The 26539-nt window shown below is 38.9% G+C and overlaps 1 protein-coding gene across 7 annotated transcripts in view; it reads left to right on the top strand.

Moving 5' to 3' along the window:
- Positions 1-8106: 8106 nt before the first annotated feature.
- Positions 8107-26539, top strand: part of LRRC56 (leucine rich repeat containing 56) — a 66402-nt gene continuing 47969 nt past the window's right edge. For 2 of the 7 annotated variants that reach the window (XM_020784187.3, XM_078383649.1), the window contains exons 1-2: positions 8118-8500; positions 17979-18145. In XM_020784187.3, coding sequence (XP_020639846.3) covers positions 17990-18145 — 156 coding nt within the window. In that variant the 5' untranslated portion in view covers positions 8118-8500; positions 17979-17989. Of the gene's footprint in view, positions 8501-17978; positions 18146-26539 lie in introns of those variants that run through there. The other 5 variants (XM_020784189.3, XM_020784186.3, XM_078383648.1 and 2 more) reach the window with 5 other exon arrangements.

Genomic DNA, 26539 nt, shown 5'->3' on the forward strand with positions numbered 1-26539 from the left:
GGCTACTCTCAGGCTTTGGAATTACCTCCCAAGCAAATCCAGTACAGTGGTACCTCGTAAGATGACGACCCGGCTAAACAATGAATCCGCATAACGATGACTTTTTACTATCGCTATAGCGATTCGCAAAACAGTTGTTCCTATGGGGGATTTTCGCTGGACATTGATTAGGTCCGTGCTTTGCGAACTGTTTGTTCCCAAGACAACAATTTTTTCCGCTGATCGTCGGCATCGCAAAATGGCTGCCCTGTGTTTTCCGGACCCATGCTTCACAGGGCAGCCATTTTTACAGCTGATTGTCGCTTGCAAAATGGCTTGAGTGATCTTCGCTGGACAATGAGGTACTGTATTTTCCCCATTGGAACACATTAAACCGGGTTTCGATGCATTCCAATGGGGAAAGGGTTTTTGCATGGCGACGATTTTGCTAAACAGTGATTTCAATGGGACGGATTATCGTCGTCATGCGAGACACCACTGTATGTCATATGGTTGACCAAAAACAAACCTAACAAAAACCCCAGCAAATTTAACCATGTAAACTCTGGCATAAACCATGGGATCAGCTGTGGTGTAGTTGCATTCCCAGTGAGGTTTACCTCTGAGCAGACATTTATTTGTCTACTCAGAAGTTATTTTACACCATAAACTCAAATAATTTTACAATAACCTAGCAAGACAGGCTAATATTTGTATGAAGAGTACAGAGAGAACAACAAGGCCAAGGCAGCATAAGAACCAGGGACTTGCTGGCACAATGCTAACATTGTTAGTTACAATATCACAACAGCTTTCCAGAGCTTCCTTGAAGATATGCTGCTGTGGATTTCCACAAAGCCAAGTGTGTGGTGGAGGGTGTTCCTTCATGAGCAACTGCGCACATGTCATACCACCCCTGTTGCTGTGGCAGCTGCGCCTTGCCCTGATGACCGCCCTATATGACTTCTCTAGAGCACTCTGAGGTCAGCACATAGCTATTTGACTGATGAAAAACATCAGCACATCCTGGATAAGATGGGGAAAATGTCCAAAGCCTAGCTCTTGGTTGATCCCTTGGCATTGACAGCAGTCCTAACAGAGGGGGATTTAAAAGATAAACAGTGAAAACACCCCAGTACAATTGCTGTTGTCTGATCATAGTGGCACACATTGGACATAACCCACTTGCTGATGTATACTTGCATAAGTTAAATGGTGTAAGTCACAGAGTCAGATTGATGCTAATTAGCATAAAGTGTTGGCTGTGTTCCCAAATGTGCACCAATTAAACAAGTGCCCAGGAACATAACCAACCTCTTATTAACTAGGAGAAATTTGCCACTGTGATGTAAACCATTTCATTTACACAAGCATAAACTGGCAACTGGATTCAGGCCACTGATACATATCTTGATGCATGTATGTTGAGAGACATATCTGAGCACTGTGGCTTGAGCTTGCATTCTAAGAGATCATAGGCAGATACACAGGGAAGCATTAAAACCACACCCAGTATTCTATATTTGAAAAAAGATATCCTGGAAACATGATTTTATTTTTCAGGGCAAATAATTGGTCATCTGTATTTCTTAGAAACCATGCAATCCAAATTCCACCTGGGTTTTTATGCAAATGCTAATGCTTTGAAAAAAAATCATGTAGACAGTGAAGGGCAATTTAGAAAAAATTAAGACCAGAGGCTGGTATCTCAGATATGGCTATCTTCTCTAATAAAATATTATTGGAGGAGTGAACCTCAGCTTCCTCATTATCCTCCCAAAGTACTCACAATGCTGGTTGAGGGATTCTGGGAATTATATTCTTTAAAAGTAGCAACATTTCCATGCTTGGTCACCTCTTATGGGTTCCCTCTTTTAGCCCATGATTATTGGTTCTGCAATAGATCCTGCTATGATAGAACCCTGGATAACTAAGACTGTGATCACATTTTATTTCTCCTCCAAACAGTCCCTGAGTTGACCAATAAAATTCATGTGAATTTTTCTTATATGAAGTTAAAAACCATCACTGATGCTTCCCTATTAATTATGGTTGATGCCTTATGAACGTAGGATAGACCAAGGCATTGAATTAATCTTCATCACTGGGTATAGAAAACCCACGTTCTCACTCTGAAGCCCCTTTCTGTGCTCGCTTTATCAGTAAAACCTTTGGCACCTCTTTACAAGTTGCTTCAGGCAGGTCAGAAACTTAGAAGCTTTTGAGATTGCATTTGACCATTTTGTTGTGTTCTGTTTCTGAAAAAAAGCAAAGTGCTTCCTTTTACCATTTAACTATATGACACAAGTACTTTGCCATGGCAACCCAACCCATGAAACAGAATAATGTTGATCATAAGGTATTGGTTGCTATGGAAAGTAAAGCTGAGACTGGTGGCTTTGCAGCATCTAGCAAGCAGAGTTCCTGTTCTGAAGAGCCCTTGCCAGGATGCACTTGAGATGGGGTTAAGATAAAAGCAACAATAAACAAACACACAAAGCATAAATGCGGGCATGGTATCAAACTAGTAGGGTTTCCATCCAAGGCTCCCAATTAATAATTTATCTGGCTTCCTGGAGATAAATGATGCTAATTCAGAAGTTAGAAGAAATTTTTTGGACCAAACTGGTATGACATGGCATAGGAAAATTCTGTGTGTGGTGTGAACTCTTTGTTAAAACAATGGAACAGTACCTCACTGCAGTGCAAGTTGTAAGAATGTATGGTTTGGCTCTTCAAAGAAGTATCGATTCAGTCCATACACACATAACACACAAAAAGCAAAACCAAAAGAGACAAAAATATTGTGGAAACTTAAAGACTAACTACTATATTTTAACATCAGCTTTCATGGACAAAGTCTGAGGAAGCGGACTAGATCCACAAAAGCTCACATTAAAATACAGTACAGTGCTTAGTCTTGGAAGTGCCAGAAGATGAACATCAGATGCACTTCTACATGCAAGTCAAACACAAGTTGTTCCTCAGAGACCAGAAGCAAGGTCATAATGAAAGTATGCTTTATCTTTGAGTATCTGCACAATTAAGAGTGTCTCTGTATACAAGTACATGTGCTTGGGTGCGTGCATTTGTGTGTTAATAATGCAGACCAAAATGCAGATATGCTTGAAAATGCCATTCCATTTGTCTGCTTATTCTTGTGTTAAAAATCTATTGCCAGAATATGTGTTGTGAGAAAGAAACTGTAGACGCTCAACAAACGTTAGGCAACTGTTTCAGAGAGGTGGGGTAGGGAGCAGATGCCAAAAAGGAGAAATGTGGCAGTTGACTCAAGGCAAACCAGTATTTTCACTAAAAAATTAAAACTACTTTAGGCCAGTGTAGTTGATCTTCCCACATAGTGAAGAATACAAAATAACTTGACTATCAAGATTTTAACATATCAAAAAGGGCATGTGCAATTTAAAAATCATCATCCTTGAGAGTGTTGGTTAGTAATTACCTGCTTCAGTCACTGATTTCAGTATAGAAAATAGCTGCATTGGTCCACAAAGAAAAGGAAAAAATAAATGCACAGAGAATATTTTAGGAACAACTTCAATGCCACAAAAATTGTGCAAGCTTTTGATTTCTCTAAAACTCTTAATCTGGCTAGGCAATACAATAATTAGGAGATGGAGGATGATCAATTTATTTCTGAATCTACTCTAAGTGTGACAACCAATGCTTAATGTCCACTCTGTCTTTATTCTTGGTGTTTGCATTAATTTTGCTCCTAAGGAATGGAAAACATATATAGTAGATAGGTGAATTTATGAGAATGTTGTGAGTCAAGCTGGATTGTCATTTAAAGCCTTTACCTGCCTTGAGAATATATAGTGCATAGTTACTTTACACCCAGAGATTAGACAACGTACTTTACGAGCTACACAACCCAAAATCTCCCAGCCAGAACTGGCCATGCTGGCTAGGGACTTCCAGGAGCTGTTGTAGAGGAAAAGTAACCATTCTGCTTCTGTTTCTAACTTTTTGCTGTAATACAGGAGAAGCCAAGAAGAATATACATGGCAGCTTTCTTTTAGGAGTCTGCATGAGTGGGTGACTGGAGCAAAGGAGCGATTCTAAAAATCTACACTGCATATCTGGTGCGCTGCATTTGCCTGATGAGGTCGCAGATTATACAGATCTGGTCTTATACAGTTTATCTGACGGCTGATTTGATGGCTCATCCTTCACAGTTCCACAGCTTTTGCATAGTTTCATTTACGGCATTCATCTTGCTGGAAATTTCTCATATGACAGCTGTCAACATTCAGTATGCTTTGCAGCCAACCATACAAATCGCCTGTAACCACCTGAAAATCACCATTTGCGTCTTTTTGAGTTTCTTCTCAGTCACAGAGCTCCTTCAACACAAAACTGAACATTGTCGGGTTGGAGATGATCAGATTGCAGTCCATTTATAAAATATATGACTAAGATATTTAGCTGATGATGCTGTTTTAATACTGAAAGGTTTCCTAGCATTCGTTAGTAACACATTTTTGTAAGAAAACAACATATTGGCTATAGTTTTCCTCCAGTCAGCACTTTGAATCATCACTGTTTACTGGAAGAGGATTTCTGCAGTCTGCAATCATGATGAGAATTAGATAAATTCTGTTTCTCTGACCTTTTGCTATATATTGTGAAGGGAGCCAGATACTGCTTCATTTCCATAAAAATTGATAAAGAATGTTGCAAGTTAAGATTCTATCCATGTACTATTGGAGAGGAATTTAGGGCAATGTTATATGAATTTCACAATGACTCTAATATTTCACTAATTACATAAACCCTATTTTCTAGCATCTAGGTCTCATGTATGTTCGATAATCATATTTTATTTTAGGTTATTATTCCATTTTGCAATTAGGGAACAGAATAATTGCTTCTCCAAATATATCTGCCCAATGGTTGAACTAGCATATTTCACAGCCAAGTCATGGCTAAATGGACCATACTGATTCATCCAGATAAAAGCTGACATCTAAAAATATTGTGTGGATGCTCAGTGATCATGCCTGAAATAACAGACCTGAATCCCCTCTCTTGTGTTCTGAACTTAGGGCTGTATCAACGTCAGGTGTTTCCTGTATTCTGATAGCACGCTTGAGGCTTAGGGATCCTTTAATGCAGTGGTCCCCAACCTTGGACCTCCAGATGTTCTCGGACTTCAACTCCCAGAAATCCTGGCCAGCAGAGGTGATGGTGAAGGCTTCTGGGAGTTGTAGTCCAAGAACATCTGGAGGCCCAAGGTTGGGGACCACTGCTTTAATGCATGAACCCCTCAGCTGTCCTCTTGGCTTCATGGTGGGTGGTCCTATCAGAAAGCGAAAGCACCATCATAAAGCTTTAGCCCTTGCTTTTCCAATGAAGTAACTATATATTTATGAAGCAGCTTTGTTTCTGTGTCTGCAGAAATAACTGAGGTGGGACGAAAGAATAAAACTTTGCTATTTTAACCTAACATCTCAGTAGCTTTCAAAATCCACTTGTGTCATTTTAGTCTAGACACAATCAAAGCAACCTTCCCTAGTTTGGTGCCCTCTGGTTGCTTTTGACAGACATTGGAAAAGTTATTTTTGGGGTTTACAACTACCAGAATCCCCCTGTATTCTGGGAATTTTAGTCCAAAAGTTGGCTTTCCCTAGTTCTGGACCACAGCTACCTTTAACCCCTGGAAGCATAGCAAATAGTGAGATGTTAAGGGAAGTCTGCCTCTCTCCTGTATACTAAGACACACCTGACTCTGTAAGTAAAAGTTAAATTCATGATCTGAGAAAAAAACAAAAAGGTGATTTGATTTTCTGGGAAAGGCACAATGTAGACACAGAGATCACACCATATCTAAAAAAACCACTAGTGCAATTTACAGACTTTAGTGATGCTGACCCTGGTGACTTCTCAGAGTTGGCTCTAATACTAGGCAGAGTGAAACAGCTGCCTTGGGCAGCAAATTTTGGGTCTACTGATATGCTGGTTCTTGAAATGATTGTTATTGCATCTTTACTGCCATCTTATTGAAGACTAACAATTTCCTCTATTCTCTTTTGCAGATGGGAGATGTGTCAGTTGGATTATTAGCCTTAGGTACCAAAAACAACTTGGGGTTGGGTTCTAAGCAGTGACTTGAAGATGCAAATTTTCTAACAAACAGGTCAGAGAGATCTGAACATGCTTTGTGACGACAGTAAAGTGGACATTTGAACAGGAGTGCTAAACACAGAAAAAATTTGCACCAGGATTTGACTCTAGCCTTGTCTAATTACATTCTAGCTGGTACAAGTTTGTTGTTCCTTCTGTGTTGATCTGTCCCTGACCTGTTAGTTTTTAGGAGAATGTCACATTTTGATCAGATCTTGCATGTCCTTTCTTGTATTCTTAAAGATGCACAGGCACTTATTTTCAAAACTCAGACTTCTTTTACTATGTTATTTTCAGACCATCAGAATGGACATGTTCTACTTCCCAAGCCTCACACATCTCATTCAGCCATCTGAGCCTGAAACAATTTCCATTTTTTGTTGCAGCTTAAGAGGAAAATTGCTTCATCACCACACAACTCCACCATCTACATATCTAGCAGGGTTCTGTATGCCCTTGGAAAATGCCTCTCTGTGGTATTGCACAGCAGCCATATGTCAGAGCACAAATGACTCCTTTGGGATCCATGTCTGTTTCTTGCATAGGCTGCATGGACACAAAAGGAGGTTGTGGAAGAAAGCATATCTCAATTATGTGTTTGTAAGTACTCTGAAAAAAAAAGTTCAGTATACACCCCAGAGAGCTCCAATATGGTCTGGTAATGGTTCCTGCTGAAGGATACAAACACAATACTATAGATTATGTGATTTTAGTAGATTTATTTTTCTCCTGTAGGGCTGGGAACCCATTAAAAAGACCAATATTTACACTCCATTTTCTATATGCGGGCAAACTGAGATTTGTATACATATACATATATATTATCTCATGCAGTAGCCTAGACGTGACTGTTTAATGTGTTCAGTAAGGTGTGAACATATGACCATACCAAGCCTTTTCCTGTGATTCAGTTATTAGCTTTTTCCTGCAGAAGTGGTAACCTACTTACGCATGTATTTTCTTCCATGGCTGGGCCCTGATGAACTGTTAGATTGCTATTGAGCAATAAAGCCACCTTTCTGCTTCTAAAACTGTTGTTGACCCGTGACTATGGGTGGAGAAGGACTGCAGGAGTGGGATTTTCACAAACACACACATCCTTTGTCCATCATACAAGCCTATTCAGACCAGAGGGAAGTGAAACCAAAGGGGAGGATACATCAGGGGTCTCCTACCAACTCACCTCAGACTGAAGAAGCTACTTGGATGAGTAGTGAACAGTGTCAACCTAATAAGAAATAAGTCCAGTTGCCATGACTCCACTTCCAGATAACCTCAACTGGATGACAGAGAACCTTCACAGATATTCTTCTTCTACCTTAACTCCCTGCCAGGCAGACTCAAGAAAGTAAATTACATAAATAAATGCAATTGCTGGGGGGAACACCATATTTATTGTTTAATTTCTATAATTTCTGTGATTTTGTTTTTATAACAGTGGATTCCAGGTATTCTGAACATTAACTTAGCTCAGCAAGGAGGGGAATCACCTGCTCCTCAGGCTCACAATGTCATGGTCCACTAGCTGTCAGTTATTGCAGGTCAGCAAGAAGGTGACTTGAAGAAGAAAAATCACAATGAAACGGAGAACGGTTTTCCTAGTTATCTGCTACACTCACCTAGATTTGCCCCACTGCAGAGCTCGGAAAGATTACTTTTTTGGACTACCAGTCCCAGAATCCCCAGCCAGAATGGCCAGTAATTTTTCAAGCTCTGCCGCACGAACATCAGTGCGACTTCCTTCAAAGGTGGTTCTCAGGGGGTTTTCTGGGCTCGGCGTGCGTGGATAGTGGCATGCTGGTAGTATAAGGCGAGCGCACAACACAGACCCTTGCAACACCGCGCACATTACAATAACAAAGACATTAACGATGCGGAAGCGGCACGGGCTCCCCTCCCCCCACCACCACCCCGGTGTTGGCAGAAGTGACTCGTCCGCTCCCCATAGACTCCCTTTGAAGGCAAACCATTATTACCACACCTTCGCTCAGCGACCGCGGTCGGCTGAAGTACAAGCGGCTCCGCCTATCACAAGCACGCGGGCCTCTGGATTAAACCACCGAAGCGTTGATTGGCTACAAGGTTCTCCCTCTCCTGATTACAGAACAAGCCTACCCAAAGCAGGCCGTTGCCAGGGTAACGGCAGGCCCTGCTGCTCACGCGAAACCTGGGAAAGGACTGAGCCGGCCGTGGGACCCGAGAGTTTGTGAGACCCGTGTCGGGGAATTAAGCGGGCGGTCTCCTTCGCGGGGGACTATTAACTGGGCGTCACTTGAGAACGGGAAGGAGTTCTTTGTCATTTTATGCAGGGACTGAGGAGACGAGAGAATTGGGGCGTCCCACCTTCCTTGCAATTGGAGAAAATGAAAAGCAGGTAAGAAGAGAGCCACTCCTACCTACCGTCGGTGTCCCCAACCAGAGAAAGGTCTGTAGCATTATTGTTGTACGTCGCTCAGAGACCACTGGTAACGGCGCGGCTAAAAAAATCTTGTAAATAAATAAATTCTGTACTAGGATGGTAACAAAATCAAGACGGAATATGGATATGAATAGGAACCGTGGAGGTCCCCTGTGACACTGGTTAATTACAGCCTATGCGTAGATGCCACCTTGCTCCTATCCCAGGTGATAAAGAAATGCACTCTGCGTATACTCAGAGGGTTCTTCTACTTGGTCTGTTTTTAGGACTGAGTCCTGGTATGGTTTAGGATCACTGTGCAACTGTGTAATCTCTGTGATCTTGGCGGTTGTACTGGCGCTGTTAATTAGTTAGCAATGATTTTCCTTAACTGAAGCTGAAATCCAAAGCAAATTTACTGGGGAAGAAAGCCATTTAACACCAGAAGATTTGCCTGTGAGTGCGCAAGATTGCACAGCTTAATTGCCTTCACCTACACGCTTATGGAAAAGCATGTTTATACTTCATTGTATGTAAATACAGTTAGGATCAAGCTGCATATATCTAACAACATACAACAGAAAGCACGTTTTCCACTATTTGTAACATTTCATTGGAATGTGTCAAATTATTGAATGTGCACACATTAAAAACTATTAAGCCTACCAAAATTAGATTGTTCATGAATAGTTTGTTTTATATATGACACAATTTTTCAAAATTTTGCATTTGTTTCTGCACACTAAATTTTGAATGAAAAAGTAATCTGTGATTGATTTTAACAGATTTATAGCCAGATTTTCTGCTGATGTCATTGGAACTTATTTGCTATGAGTATGCATAGGATATTAGTCATAGACGTACTTCTGTGAACATTACAGGACTAAGTCATGGATGCTGAAGTGAACAAACCACACTACAAAAGCAGAAAAATGCACCCTGCCATAGGTCAGTAGGAGCAACCAACCCCCGTCAGAGAGTTTTTTATGAACACCATTTCTGCCTTTCAGTACAAAAACACTTTTGTGCCCTTTTTGCTTTTTTCTGCTCCCCTTTTCTACTTACATTTATTGGCAGAACTTAGAAATTTATGCACTTAAAAAACTTCTGATTACGCAGCGAATAAAATTTCAGGGACCTTCAAAGCAGAATTAGTTTCAAATTTCCCTTCAGTAGACCACTCCTTATTGCTTTTTTAAATTTCAACTGGCACTTACTGCCTCAACAGTTCATTTAGAGGCACTGGTAAGAGAAAAAAGCACTGCAGATGGCAAGAACCAATGTAAATTAATTGGTATAAATCAACAGCATTTGTATATTTATAAAAGCTTTCATTATCAAATCCTAAATATCTGGATATCCAAAAATCCAGATATCCAAAATATCTGGACATAAATCTTTGCTTGCTGTTGAACTCTAACTAGGGAGTCTAACTAGGGAGTCAGCCAGGCAACTATTTCTTGCAAGTCCATTTCAAAAAACTGGGTGTCAAAGTAAAGATATTCAGTTCTCACATTCACATTGATGCAATCAATGAATACATAGCAAAGCCTCCCCAGCAGACGTTAGTACAGGAGAGAACTGTTCCTTAAAGTTTGTGAGATCCAGTTCATTTTGCACCTCAAATGAGATCTACTGTAATGTAGTGAATAGGATGCAAGACAGAAATCTGGGACTTGAGGTTCTAGTTCCCACTGAGTCACAAATTAATGAGTAATGTTGGGCCAGTTGCTCACTCTGAACCTGACAAGTGGGCAATGAAGATGAAGCTGAGAGGAGAAAGAAGGGAACTCATTATGCTACCTTGAGCTCACTGGAGAAAAGCAGGGATATACCAGTAAGTGCAAGTAATAAATAATAGTAAATGCATTTTGAATTGAACTTGGAAATCTGTCAGCAGTCAATGTGGATGACCTAAATTTGATGTTACATGCTCTGTATGTCTTTTCTGGATCCTCTGCTCCCATTACCCAATAAATGATCAGGAGCAAAATAGTTGAGTGAATGTGAAATAACATAATCTTTGTGGTCTGTGTTCAGTTGTGTTCTTTTGATGTTTATTGATGCAGTGTATGTCCATATTTTAAGAATTCTCTTGTCTTTCAGCATTTTTTCTTTTACTTGTTTGGGAAACTTAAAGACATTTCAAAAAGTTAACAGTAACTAAATCAATATACTGCAAGCAGATTCACTGTTGAAGAAAAATGCCATGAATGACATAAACAAATAGAAAGAGAAGAGCGAAATGTCAGAAAACAACCAGTAAAGATAGACACAATACATACCACTTGTAGTTCGAAATCTAACTTCTACAAAGACCAAATATATTTGTTGTAAATACTAGTCATTATGGTGATGATATTGCTTAGGGGAATTTGGGTAAACATATTAATGAGGCATATGTTTTTGCCTTATTAATGTATTATTAATGCTTTTTAAGTCCAAAGAATTTTGTTTCAAAATAGTAAATTTTGAAATATATGTAAGCTTGAATTTTAAGCTAAAAGTTAACTTCAGGAAATTCACAAAAGGTTTCTTTGCCTTTTTTTCCTGCAGTAGCCTCCCCTGCCCCTGAAAGTCACCTCTGTAGTGTCAGAAGAAAAACATTTTACTTGCATAGCCATTCATATATTCGATTTGTAATTGTGTTTGCAATGTTTTACTATATTTAATTTTTGGTACATCAACCAGAAATCTTTTCTGGAATGAAGGCATAATCTAGAATATTTTAAAAATAAGATAAAATTAAAAAAATGTTGAAATAAGGTGATGGGTTTTAAAATACAGACTTTAATTCTCTGTGTTAAAAGTTTCTAAGAAGATGACGTGTATTTCTTATCAGAAGAATGTGGTTTTTTTTAAAAAAAAAATCCAGTTCATAACAGTCTCAGTCTACAGGAGAATTGTATGTTAAATGAATTTATCATCCGGTTTCGTGTTGGCTATCTTGGAGTAAAATTTTACCAACATACAAACTATAAACATCTGGGTTCTGTCTAAACTCATTTCCTTGATGGAGTTTCCCCACTCCCATTGCAGCTAACAGCACAGTGCTGTGCATGTTTATTTGCAGTAGGTTTTATTATTTCCACCAGAGCTTTATGCATAGATTATTCTGGCCTAAAACTGGGGCAGGGTGGAGAGATTACCATTATTTGCTCTTTCCACACCATTTCTCTGCATCTCATGTTTTCACCTCTTCCACTGTAGCAGGTCTCTGGGATCTTTCATGTGGCAAAGGATGAAGCCTTGGAGGGGCATCTATCTTTCCAGGGCATAGATGTAATGGTGCATGCTCTCCCCTACTCCCTCCCAGAAGATCAGAACCTGCAGTAGGAGGGCTGGCTGTGTTTATATATCTTTGCCTCAAGGAAATCAAAGACCATCATAAGAGATTTGCCTGGCTGTTTAGAGTACATTGGTGCACTTCCCAGGCAACCAGATGAATGGCATCTTGCAGTCCTCCTTTGTGATATGAAAATAGGCAAATTGAGAATTCAGACTGTTAAACTGACATGTTCATGAGTTGCGAGTTTGCCCCAACATTAAATTATTGTCTAGTGAGTTAAATGATTTCTTTAAACACCAATATCCATAATGTAAACTCCTCTTCTCTTCATCTTTATCAGTTTTTTATTTTTGTTAGAGGTCGAACATAATAGGACAGAGTTGTAAAGCAATATAATATACTGTATAAATGTAGGCAAGAATGGTTTTTACCATCAGGAATTGATTGATGTGATTGTAGTTTCTTGGTGACATCATAGTAAATTTCAGCTGTCTAAAAGGGCTCACACACCCCAGATGAGGTTATCTACAGGGCACTTTCACAAAATTGCACTTAAAATAGCATTCTCGGTTCCCTAAGGAGTTTCAAAACCAAACACTGCATACAATTTCTCATTCTTTTCCATTTAGATAGTTGTTATTGTCTTGGAGTGTGGAATTGAATAATTATGCAACTGTCGAATGTAGGAAAAATCCATGGATTAATTTGAGAAGTATGTACCAGGGAGAGAGCAATGAGATTACAAAATTGTATTTCACAGCTGAAGTGTAGAGAGGTGAAGACTGATTCCTAGTAATAAAGCATATGGTAAAAGAGATACAGTATCTATGTTTCTCAGTCAGAATATAAGAGCTATAATATTCAGTGAGCAAATTGCTAGTTTAAAAGTATTTCCAGTTTCTTACTTGTCTTTATATGGCTGGTACAAGGGAATACAAAGGGAATATTTGGATAGATATCTGTGTTGATTCAATTATAAATTATTATATGTACTGCTGTTTTTAAGAACTGGACCCTGGAGAAAGATATGCTTCTTTAAAAAGTGAAAGAAAGCTGGCCCCAGTGCTCTAAACATACATCTGCCTTCACACTTCTAATTCCTTATATGTTCAGTAAATAGGAACTTGTAAAGGTTAAGTGTAATACTGCTAAAGACCTCCCTTCAGTTGTTCAGACTAAGTTAGTTCTTATAAATGCATGTCTACATGGAACTATAATGGATGACAGTCTGAACACTTGAACTAAGTGTTTTAGTGATCTAAAACTGAATGGGATGGAGCTTTGGCTAGACTTGGGCCAGGAGCCAGCAGGATGGACCCTATTGTGTCAATTCTATTCCAGTGTAATTAGTTTAGGATTTTAAACTTCTGTATGGGGTGAAAAATAACATATCTCAAGAACTGGCTCATCCTTCATAAGCCAGTCTGAACTGTGCAGTTTTCAGAAGCCTCTCTTGTTGCCCTTTGACTGATAGAGACAAGAGATAGAGCCCTTTCAGTTATGGCACCTGTACTGTAGGAATTCCAGGAATTTCTGTAGGTGTATTCCAGGAAAATCCACCAGGTCTCCTTTTTCTTAGTCACAATCACCAATTGATTCTGTTGGGCATTTTTAAATTAGAAATTTGATTGTTTTTGGTCTTTTGTTACTAACATGCTTTTATGATTTGTTTTGATTTTTACTCTGAATTTCTTAAGTCATCATAGAAGAACAGGTTGTAAATATATAAATAAATAAAACAAACTTGATCAGGGCCCTGTTGAGTCTTCAAGACCCCTTGTAGACTCCAGGTCTTCAAGATCTTCCACCCCCACTAGAAAACAAGTCGAGCAAAAAATGATCTGTGTATTCTCCAGGAAGGGTGATTTTATTGGACTAGATGCTTTTGGAAAGGTAAAGGTAAAGGTTCCCCTTGACAATCTTTTTTGTCCAGTCGTGTTCGACTCTAGGGGGCGGTGCTCATCCCCGTTTCCAGGCCATAGAGCCAGCGTTTGTCCAAAGACAATCTTTCCGTGGTCACATGGCCAGTGCGACTTAGACATGGAATGCTGTTACTTTCCCACCAACATGGTCCCTATTTATCTACTCACATTTGCATGCTTTCGAACCACTAGGTTGGCGGGAGCTGGGACAAGCGACAGGTGCTCACTCCGTCACGTGGATTCGATCTTACAACTGCTGGTCTTCTGACTCTGCAGCACAGGCTTCTGCGGTTTAGCCCGCAGCGCCACCACGTCCTTTTGGAAAAGATACTACAATTTTCTGTATTTTCTGCTTCAGAACTAAATCTAGAAGCAGAGTTGGATTGTTGAAATTAAAAATGTTGTTACAGCATTTGTAAGAAAGATAAAATATAGTTTTGATTATTGAACATATTTAAACATGATTTTTGTCAGCAATGTTCTCTGTCACTTTCCATTTCAGGACTTCTACTAAAAATTGTTCTTTTGACAGGTTATACTGTTCTGTTCTTACTGTCAGGAAACTTGCTTCATGTAAATGCCTGTAATGAATATAGTTGTCCTGAAAAGGGAAAATTAAACATTTGTTGGAAGGGTTTGTGGTATAACCCTCTGCAGATGTGTTCAGTGTTAACTGGAATCTAACTTGAGGCATCTTTTAATGGTTCATTGCTAATTTCATTATGGAGTGTTAAGTTTCAAAAGTAGCTGAGAATAAGCTGAGTTTAACAAGAGACATTAAAAGTAACAACAACAAAAATTAGCTACATGTATAGCAGAAGACAGAGGGGGAAAATAGTTTCTCAGCTACTAATTGAGAAAGAGTAAAATGATAAAGAAAAGGCTGAAGTGTTTAATTCATACTTAGCTGAGTTTTCTTCCAAAAGAGAATCTATGGGTGTGGCTACATTGGACAACTGAATTATCAAACAATATTTGTATAGGTTTTAATGGCAGATTTCAGTACCACTTTATTTTTTAAAACTTTTTATTTTAGACTAGGGATAGGATAAAGGGTACAAGGGGTAAAAGGATATGAAAAGGGGGTGAAGGAGAACATAAAGTATACTGTCACAATATCTTGTTATTCATGTTACAATGTCTTGTCAGTTTTCAGCTTTTCTATACAGTAGTTTGATTGCCCTTCTAGATTTCTACATACTGTACAGTTACCTCTTAGTTTAGTTCTGTGTTTATCCAGTTCTATCTACTGACTCAAACCATTACGAACGGCCCTAGTTACGAACATTTCAAGTTACAAACCCAATAGAAAACAGCAGGCCCTACTTACGAACATGTGTCCGAGTTACGAACCCGATCCATAGAAACAATGGGCCCTACTTACGGACCTGTGATTTGAGTTACAAACTAAAACAAAAAACTAGTGAGGGAGGCTGGGAAAGAGCGAAATTTGAACTTTCAGTTAATCGTTGGCCAGCGAAGAGGGTGGTTGTCTGCTTCCTCGCTCTTCCCAGCATTTACAGAGTTGGTACAGTGCTGTACAGACAGGATAGGACAGTACAGTATTCTATTTTTTTTTGGCTTTTAAAATTTTTTGGATTTTTTATTTTTGACATTCTTTTTTTAAGCAGAGAGACTGCCTGTTCTGGGTGAGTACACTATGTTTTTACTTTACTGTACAGGTTTTTTTGCAGCTAGTTGGTGTGGGGGGGTAGGGCTAGGTGGGGGGGTTCTGAGCTCTGATGGGTCTTGCTGGGTAGATTTTAGTTTTAAAAAGGCTGCATGCTTGCTGGAATCTTTCCTTGCTGTTTGTGTCTCTGAGGGTGTGTGTGTGTTCTGAATCTGTCTGGTTAAAATGTGGACCCAGAGGGCATTTTTGCAATGGAGGCATGGGTCTTCCTAGGTAGATTTTACAGTTTTAAAATGGCTGCATACTTGCTGGAATCTTGCTGGAAGCAGGTTAAAAATGGAGTTCAGAACCATGTCTCTCTTTGTGCTGAGGAGTGTTTTTCAAGGTGTTCTGTTGTCTGAAAGGTGCTTGTTCCCTCTCTCATTTGCTGTCCCTTCCCCCCCCCAAAAGGTGCTTGTCTTTGCTGAAAAGGTGCTTTTCAAGGTGTTCTGTTGAAAAGGTGTCTGTTCCTTCCTTCCCTCCCTCTTTTCTTTCCTTTTTTTAAAACCTAAGTCATCTTAGGTTAAAAGGAAAAAAAGAAAAAAGTTCTGCCCCTAGTGGTAGGAACGGATTAAGCAGCTTTGCATTAATTCCTATGGGAACTAATGATTCGAGTTACAAACTCCTGCTCGATTTAAGAACCAAAAACAGCCGGAACGGATTAAATGGTTTTCAGTGCATTCCTATGGGAAATGCTGATTCAATTTACAAACTTTTTGACTTACAAACTTCCTTCCGGAACGGATTAAGTTTGTAAGTAGAGGGCCCACTGTATATAGTAAATTCCATTGTTCAGTTGCCTTTTGTATTGGACAGTCTTTCAACACTTCCAAAAAAATGTCCATCTCTGCTTCTTCCCACATCTTCTCCAAGAGCTCCCCTTGTTTCGGTATCTCCAGTTTCTTTCAGTTCTTAGGACAGAGAATTCTGGCTGGTGTAGCTATATTTATGTTACGTTTCTGGCGCAGAGTAAATGAAGACACTTTACCAGTTCTTCTTTGACGGTTATATTTACATATATGTACACTTATATATAGGCAGGTCTCTACAGCACATCTAGAAGTCTTCACACAGTCCGACAGCATGCGTGGCAGAAAATCACATCAGAAGAAGAGAATATTCTACAGACACAGTCCATATTTATACATAATCTTGTCTCTGTCCAGTCCAATCGGGTTCCAGGTGACCTCATCTCTGCACCTGGGCTCTTTCTGGTTTCACCTCATTGCATCAGCTTAGGATGATTCAGCTTTTCTCTCATCTGCACATACAGTGGGGTCTTGACTTGAGAACTTAATCCGTATTGGAAGGCGGTTCTCAAGTCAAAATGTTCTCAAGTCAAATCTGCATTTCCCATAGGAATGCATTGAAAACCATTTGATCCGTATCTGCTCTTTTCCGTCCATAGAAACTAATGGGAAGCTGCTATTCCGCCTTCGACCACTAGAGGGGGATATTTTGTTTCTTTTTTTTCTTAGGTCAAGAAAGGTTCAGGGAAGGCAGGGAAAATACAATCCAGGCAGTACAGTACCAGGCAGTCCGAAGACTGTCTCCCAGTCCACTCTAAACGCTGGGAGGAGTGAGGAAGCAGACAGGCACCCTTTTCACTGGCCAACAGTTAACTGAAAGTTCAAATTTTGCACTTTCCCTGCCTCCCACGTGGTTTTTTTTTCAGTTCTTAACTCAAATCTAAGTACTTAAGTCAAGTCAATATTTTCCTATGAGAGCGGTTCTTAAGTCAAAATGTTCTTAACTCGAGCCGTTCTTAAGTCAAGACCCCACTGTAATGGCAGCTTGTTAATGAAACATATATGGGTTCAGGCCTATAAAATTCTATACCCTGACAATTTATAACTAGGTAGCTCTTTGTTTATCTATGTTGTCAGGTATAATGTCCAATAAAAACAATTCTGGGTTTAATGGAATATTACAAAGCAATATTTTTTGTAACAAAGTATAGACTACTATTCAGTACTGCTTCGCCTCTCTACAAGTCCACCATATGTGGTAAAAACTTCCCTCTTGTGCTTTACACTTCCAAGAAACATTTGACACTGCTGTATAAATCTTTGATAATTTTTTGAGTCATATACCACCTATAAAACATCTTATATATGTTCTCCTTAAATTTACCAATTGTGTGGTCTTTATATTATTTTTCCATATTTTCAACCAATGATCAATGTCAATATTATGTCCTATATTTTGTGCCCACTTGATCACATCAATTTCAATACCACTCTAGATGCAGCACACTATAATCTGATTTATGGGTTAGTGGAGTACAGTAGAGAGATTTTTCATTTGGATTACCAGAACTGACCACTAGAGAGTGCCAGGGACCATATTATGTACAGTATTCTTCAGCAAAAAGTATTAATAGTGAGGTCTCTCGCTCCCTCTAGTGGCCAGTTCTGGTAATACATGTGAAGATAGTTTTTCTGGTTTTTCTCCTCAAATATTTTTAATATTTTCAGACTGGATAAGTGAATAATCTCTGTGGATAAGGGGGGGTTCATACTGTAAATATTGGAAGCTAAAACTATATTCTGTTCTCTTGTTTTGTTAACATAGGGAACTCTGAGATGGAGGTAAACTGGAAATTAGATAGAGTCTCAAGACCAGGGTCAGCTACAGTTCGGGTCACAGATTTGGGCTGGCAAGGTCTCCTGAATCCTAGTCCATTCATTAAAGATGAGGAGGAACTCTTTGTGGACAAGTATCTTTCTCCTGCTAAATTGGTGAGTAGACACCATTTTACTGCATCTATTATGAGAATCCTAGAACACTGGTTCCCAAAGTTTTTGGCATCAGAGCTCTATTTGATTTTTGGGAAACGGGCACAGCTCATCACCTCTCTTTTACCATCAGCCAGTCGCCTTTTAACAAAAGATTCAGTATTCTAGTTTAAAATTTAAAATAAACATTAAAGTGTCATTTTAAAAAATAAATTAAAAATAAGTAAAATAACATTTTAGGTACTTTATTAACAATAATATCTTTTTAAAATTCTAGTATGTTATCTATCACAGAATTTGGTCTACACTGATAGCAATTTATTTTTCTTTATGAAAATCCCCCACCCACACATTTTCATGCCTCTTTGGCAGGCCTCACCTCTCCAGTATGGGGATCAGTGCTGTAGAGGGTATAAATAATTATATTAGTCTGGCTAATCAATGTTGCATTACTACACAGAATCTGATTTTGACTGTATCAGATTCAGAATAGAATTTGGGAGTTATTGCAGGACGTTATGTTTTCCTGGCTGTTTCTCAGCCTATTACATACAAATCTTTTGCCACTCTAACTGTCAGTTAGCACTCACAGAGTTAACACATGACACCTATTATACAAGTCACTGATTTCTGTTTAGTATCACAAGGATTGAATGAGTGTAAATGTTAACATGTAAGTATTGCTGAATTAGAAACAGAGGCTGAAATCCATTTGTGCAGGTCTCTGTGTGCAATGGGGATGACATCATCATCACTGGCAAATCACCACTGATTGAAAGCAATTGCAGGGTGGTGTTACTTGTGCACAATGCAACAAAGTTGCACGCACCCTGAAATTGTAAAAGAAAACCTTTAATCAGCACAGATATGCCACTAATGATGACATTATCTCCCTCATACTACAAGTGGAGCTGCACAACAGGATTTTAGCCGAAGTTATCTTGGTATATGGGTCAAACATCTGCTGTATATATATTATTCCTAGACTCATCTAGTCATCAAGATTGACTTACAGCCATTCAATCATTAGTGCTGAATTATCAGTCTTTAATGCCTGTGTGGTTTGTTCAGTGTTTCTGTTGTACGATGTAAGAATTATTATTTGCTCCTTCATAGCTCTTGAGTACATGACCCCTGGGACTTGCCACTGAATGAAGGCATTTTCCTCATTCACCTTCCCTTGGTCTCAGGAGAGTCAGCTGACGAACCCTGAGAGAGAGGGGGAATTAGCCAAGTGGGATTTGGCTCAGAACACACTTAGCAGTGGCAAAAGGGAAGAGGCTGTCTTTCTCAATTCCTCCTTTCTGGAGTTCCCTCTCCAAGAGAGTCCTCCAACTCCCTGGACAGATTTTTGGGGCGTGTGCATAGGCTGCAGTGGGAGGAAGGAATTGGCAAGGACTACCTTCTCCCTCCTGCAGGCAACAGAAAAAATTCCCCTGGTTCACACATCATCATCTGACAGACAGAACCCTTGGGAATCTTCTGCTCCTACTTTCTATGTATTCAACAAAGTTTGTAAATTTTTATGTTTGGTTAATACTTGAATAATAATTTTTTTCTTGGTAAAATAATGCCACTGTCACTTTGAAGCAAATGAGTCTGGATTCTCTTGTGATTATTTCATTTTTATGTTGTAGTATGTATTATTTATTTTGTCACTAATTAACTGTGAAAGGCCTGAGGTGCTCTGGAAATAGCTGGCTTCTTCTGGCAGGGGGATAGCTAAACTGTAGGCTGCATTTTTATGGGATGAGGGGGAGCAGGAAAATGGTAGGAATCAGCATTGTATTCTCTACTCTTTGTGTCTTGAAAATTTTGAAAAGGCTACTGTGGGCTCTTTTCTTTTGTAATGGGGGGGGGAATTGTAACATTGGTTTTTAAATTAATGTTTATTCCCTTCTAAAGGATTTTCTATAAGAAGGTACATGACCTTTGTTGACTAAAAAGCCAAATGAAACTTTGTCGAGTTTTGGGAGAAGCAGATTAGCAAATGCCCCATTGTGAGGGTTCGACTTTTGGCTCCTCGTTTGGTTCAAAGAAATCAGTATATTTTTGTTGCTTCAAAACAGGTGAAAGATTTATTGGTGCATTTAACAATAAACAACTGTCTGGAACATGATTGTGAGTCTTTTCTCCTTCTGCCAACGGGTCCGGAAGGAGTTTCCAATCTTCAAACAGGAACAGGTTTCCATAACTATTGTTCCATGGTTCTGGTAGATCGTGGGGACCCAGTCTCTCACTGTCTGCCCCGTTGGGCCTTCCAGCAAGGGCACGGTCTTGTTGTCCAGGTCATCATCCCACAGGATCCGTCCATCGGGGGCTCGGTTCTCCCAGGGTCCTCCCTGTAACTCCTTCTCTTCATCTCCCTTACTCCATTCCAATCTTTCTCTCCTTTCTCTCTCAGCTCTCTCTTTCTCCTCTCTCAATCTCCTCCTTCACTCTCTCACTCAACTTCTCCCCAATAATAGAGTCTGGGTGGAATCTCCGCTTCCTTCTGTTATCTGCCTCCTCCTTGGGCACGCTTAATCTTCCCCATAATCCTGTCCAAGAATCCTGCATCCACACCCATTCCCAACTGGGCGGTTTTACTGGCATGGGTAAGGTTTTCAAAAACTTTAAAAATCAAAATAAAAAAAATCAAAAGCAGTTGGATGCAATGAGTTCCTTTTAAAAAGTTGCTATACCAAGGGAGGCTGAAAAGGTGAATACAGCATGAGGAATCGTGCCCTTTAGATTATGACCCCTGTCCCTGGAATAAAATACCCCAGAGATATGTCAGGCTCCTTGCATTCAGAAATATGATAAAACCAAAATTATTTAAAACTGCTTTTAATACCAAATTTTGCAAAATAAATAAATAAATACATCAGTTTTAGGATTTTTCACAGGATTATTCTTATTTATGGTTTAATTTATTGCCTGCTGCACTGCTGTATGTTTTTGATCATATCTTTGCTATAGTAGTGTATCAAAGGTTTGTGAATTTTAAACTTGTATAAACTGCCCTGAGTAGTGCTTGCACTAATGGGACAGTATATAAATTGAATAAATAAATACACAATATTCCACCTCAGGATATAAGCAAATAGAACACTTCCTCTGCTCCTTGGTGGGAAGTGAATTTTTTTTAGAATCAGATAGACCATTGCTGGTGTACTGCACCACCTATAAAATTTTAAAATACTGTATATATTTTCTTTGCCTTGTCTGAAGGACCAGTTGAGAAGCAATTTCTAAACTCGTCCCTTAAGACATAACAAATATTTTTTAAAAAATTATATAAAAGAGGCAACACATCAGAGATGATCTACCAGGGTCTCCGCCCTGCCCCTATTTTCCTTGTCAAAGAACAGAGGAAGTGTTCAATTTGCTGATATTCTGGGGTGGCTCACTTATTAAGCCACTTAATAATACACTATGAGAATTTCAAAATGGAAGGAGCCTTGAAAGCCGCTTTTGGTCCGTCCCCAGCAATCACATACACTGGAAAAGAACCATACTAGAGCTACCCTGCCCACATCAGAAAGTAGAATGTTTTAGATGGGGATGCTCTGGGGACAATTTGGTTCACTCCAGATATTATGTCATGTGATCACCGGAAAAAGGAGTGAACCAATACATCTCTGCAGCTGACCAAACAACGGACTATATGCCCGTTTGATCACACCCTCTTTTACTTATGTGGAATGTTGATTGAAGCACTTGAGGACATCTATCTGTGTCCAGTTCATTTATATTTTTGGAGAAGTATTGATACCTAGGTATCTTCTCATGTTTAGAAAGAAGAATTTTTTTTATTTTTTTTTTATTTTGTGTAACAAGTGTTCAAGGTGTGACTATGAATAGAACTGAAGTGATCTCTTGATGATGATGATGATGATGATGATGATATAATATCATCATCATCATCACCACCACCACCATCTTCATCAGAAATTTCCTTTAATACATCCTATGACTATGAACTCATGATAAACCACCATTCCAAAATATGACGATGACGACAACAACAACAACAACAACAACATGCTGTCAAATGATTTATGATTTATGGTAAGGGATGTAGAATTGTCCTTGCAGGCAAAATCAACTTGTCTTCAGGAATTCAGTTTCCTCATCTTATGTCTGAACCTCTTTTATTGATTATGATATTTCAGACAGTTATTTTTTTGTAAACTGCAACTTCTTGTAGCATTTTGCTACAAGACTAATTTGCTTCAGTACAAAACATTTATTTATTTGTTTGTTTGTTTGTTTGTTTGTTTAGAAATCTTTACATTGTGTCCTCTCTTCTAATGTAACCTGGAGAACAGAAGAAAGCCTTCCTGTTGCTTCCCTTTTCCAAAGTACAACACAGTGGACTTTTTTTGCATCAAGTAGTTCAGCAGTAGTTTTAGAGCAATATGCACTGTCAGTAAGGAGCCCAAGCAAAGCCCTCAGTTAAAATAAATATGTCTCTCTCCTTTTCTCCCTTTCTCCCGTATAACTTGCAGAAGATCTTTGCTTGGGCTTACTTCTGGCTTTGAAGAACTCTGGCTTTGCCTTGTATACAAACAGAAATACAGAGTTAAAGTAAGCTCTGGTTAGTTAATACTATGCAGTTTTTAAACTCATAACTTTAAGTTTACTAGTTCAGTGTTTGGCCAGAGTTTGTTTTGGTCGCATCCCATGGCTTCTACTTACGCCTCTCTTTGAATGAAAAGAAATGCAGGTAAAGGCCACTTCCCAGTACTGTTGGAAGAGGGGGGGGGGGGATGGAGGAGAGTACGAGTTTCAGTGTGTGGTGTTTCAATGCATGTGTATAGTGTTAAACCATGTACTCCCATCATCCTCTGTCATCCCATAATTGCTTTAAAAGCATGGTTTTGTGACAACCATTAAAAAGCTACAGGTTCTGAGAACTGTTGGGACTTCTACTGGTCAGGGTTTATTTACTTTTTATGACTTCTCATTCTTCTCCATGGAATTCAGCCATGATAACTTTATTTTTTTTCTTGCCACTGATATGATTTATTAGCAAAAATAATTTGCATACTTTATGTTGATTTATACAATAAATTAAATATTTGTAAATTATATGTTTACTCTTGCTAAGCATACATTAGTCGGAATACTGATTTTCAGTTAAATTGTGGCCCTTGATTTTTAGGGTTGAGTTGCCCCCCCCACTTCCATTATGTTTTCCTGTGAATTTTAGGTTTCTTGGCTAGTTTGTGGAAGCTGAGGATGTGCACACAACTGTGCTGTGCAATCATGTGAAGGGAGAAATAAAGTTGGCAAGTCCTGCATTTGCCCTTTAGATCTTTAGTGAATCGCTTCCTTCTTTTTCTTGGCAGAGAGTTATTTTGAATACGAGAGATAAATGAATTTGACAGCAAGGCCACAGACAGAGTGAAAAAGTGCAAAAACATCCCAGACAACTGATTAAGCTTTATGGACAAATGATGTGGTGAGAGGGAGTGCTGCTCACTGGTTAATCTCCAGGTTGTCATATTCATTCCAAGAATCACAGCATAACAATGGGATGCCAGGCAAGCTGAAACGTTTTTTTTTTTTTAAGAAAAGACTGAGAGACATGAGAAAACGGTAACAGGAAATAAAAGAGGGGTAGCCCGGTATAATATCTGAATGATATGTAGTGCAACAAAAATAGGAGCGGGTAAGAACTGCTCAGAGTAGAATTAAATGTGTAATTAAATGTGCTAATATCAAATCAGCACGTTAAAATTATAAATTAAAGACATCTTTGCCTAGATTTTAAAACATATTAATAATTCCATCACTATTACATTTATTCTGTTTCCTTTGAAAGATAAAGAAGAAAGGTGAACTGCAAAAAAGGATAGGAATTTTGGAAATACTATCTTCTAGGTGGTTCACTCCAGCTTGTCTTTGTTAAGCATTGGTTTGAACCAGAAGTGTATCAGAGAAAGGAGGAACCTGTCTGCAGTCAAAGTTCATTTTAGCAATGATAGCATTCTCCGAGTGCTGTTTTCTCAGGCAGACTATGTACAGCTTTACTAGTCCAATGGGATGTAAATTTCATCTCTCCTTTACCCTACATCCTTTACCCTGGCTGTACATGTGTTTTCTACCTACCTGCATATTTTGGGTTATACAGGTCGCTTTTGGGGTTTTTAGCAGAAACTCTGAACAGGTCTTGCTTAGGGAGCTGCTCTATTTTGGTGGTGCTAGGATGTAACAGTTCTTTCGTATGTAACACAAAATGATGATTAAATTGAGTAACATGTTTGTCAAAGGGGAGGGTTGAGGGAATAAGGATGTTACCCTGTATTCAGAGGTGTAGCCTTACTTCTGCTATATCCTTTTGGACATCTGTATGGTTTGAAGAGGTTTTTTTAGTATTTCATTTTGGCTGATAGCATGAAATATAGTTTGGGCTACAGTCCTATACTTCCAATGATGGGTAACCTTTGGCTTGACATATGTTTCAGATACAAGTCCCACAGCTCTTGAGCATTTGCTATACTGTCTAGGGCTAATGGGAATTTTAGAGTAAAATATCTGGAAAGCAAGAATTTTCCACCTGTGCTACACAGTTAACTGGATGTAGGTACTATTAAATTTAACATAGTTAATGCAGGAGACATATGCATGGAGTTATGTTGTAGATATGCAGATGTACAACACTGTTGGTATACCATCGTTTATATCTGATGTGTGGTAGAATAATTTGCTGACTTTCCTGTATTAATTATTGGCTGGGATGTTTATCCAACAACTAGAAAATAATCCAGCATTTCAGTGGAATCAAATATAATTTGACAATTCAGTGCAGGCCTTTGCCATCTGCTTGCAGATGTGAGATTGACTAACAGTTAACTTTATAGGAAAGCTGTTGCTAAGAAGTTGCAACATTTCCCAGGTTTTACACAGGACTGACAGTGTGCATTTGGACCTGGAAATGTATATGTGGTTGCTACACGTGTAGGCAGGTTATTCTTGGAGTTTTAGCACAGATTACATATATCTTCATAATTCTGTGCAAATGCCTTGTCCTTGGGAAAGAAAGAAAAACTTCCTTTGTTCTGCAAAACAACTAACTCCTTGTTTTACTGATATTGATTATAGATCACTAATGGTTGTGTTATTGATTTATTTCCTTCTAACCTATTATGAAGATTTATTACTGGAGAGATTGTTTGAAAGCACATTTATGTTCTCTTACCAGAATCATTCAAGAGATGAATGTCAGAGCCCAGAGAGACATTTTTTATATGTTTGATCAGGTCAGGCTTTGCTTTGACAGTACTAGACTGATAAAAAAGCAGGAAGTGTGAGGCTGAGAAGAAACTGTAAATCACTGGTTAATGCAGTGAATTATTCAGGCTTCAACTTGTATATCACAGTCAGGAAAATGAGATGGTACTCATCACTGGAAGTGTTTTTGGTCTGTTAATTGTTTATTTACTTAAAGAAAAATATCTAGCGATCATGATGCTTTTTGTAAACGTTAGCATTAATTACTTACTTTGGTGTGTGACATGGTGCTGCCAAAATAACATTTGACATTTCCATCCGTTACACAGTTCTACACTGTCTCTTTTGTAATGCATGGGAAAACACAAATGGAGAGAATTTTTGCAGAACCAAAGGTGACATGAAAGATTGCTGCTCATGCTATGTTCACATTTGCCACTTCAAGGGATAATAAGTAGATTTGTGCATTGTTTCAAAGACTTGGTTCATCAGAGCAAATAGCAGGAATAAAGAAATGTGTGTATGTTGCAGGAAGAGAAAGTGTTTCTGAACCACTTTCACCTCTTTGAAACAACTGGCTGTTTTCAGTCTGTTGTACTGTGGACTTGGTGGCACATAATTATGGCAACTGCTGTATCTATCAGGCTGCAACACTTACATCTGCAAAGAGTCTGGTGTTAATTCCAGGAGTCCTATTTGGGATTTTTACACATGCTACCTCGGAGAAAGATGGGCATGAGGCTTCCCAGGACAGTCTTCTTAAATCTTTCCCCATTATAATCTTCCGCTGAAAAAATTGTCTTCTTCTCTCTTGCTGATCTTATCCCAACTATGTGTGCAGGAACAAGTACCTCTCTATTCCCTCCCTGCAGTAAAACCTTCAGAGTCAAATGTCAACAGAAAAAAAATCGCATCAGGGAAAGGATGAAGATCTCTTCCCCTGTGCTGGTCCTTGATTTCATTGAGAAAAAGTCTCAAATAAGAATCACAGAATTTTCATGTAATGTGAAAGGTTTTTTGAGATCAACTAAAAGTCCTATTCTAGTTTCCAGCTGTGCACAACGTAAAATCTAGCAGATTTTTTCATAGATTTGTTTGGTAATTATGGCTCTGAATTTATGGTATTTCCTCTCACCAGAGCTCAGTTTCCTTTCTTAATTTATGAGGTAACGACAC

Source organism: Pogona vitticeps, chromosome 1, assembly GCF_051106095.1.
Source record: "Pogona vitticeps strain Pit_001003342236 chromosome 1, PviZW2.1, whole genome shotgun sequence".
Classification (NCBI taxonomy): domain Eukaryota; kingdom Metazoa; phylum Chordata; class Lepidosauria; order Squamata; family Agamidae; genus Pogona; species Pogona vitticeps.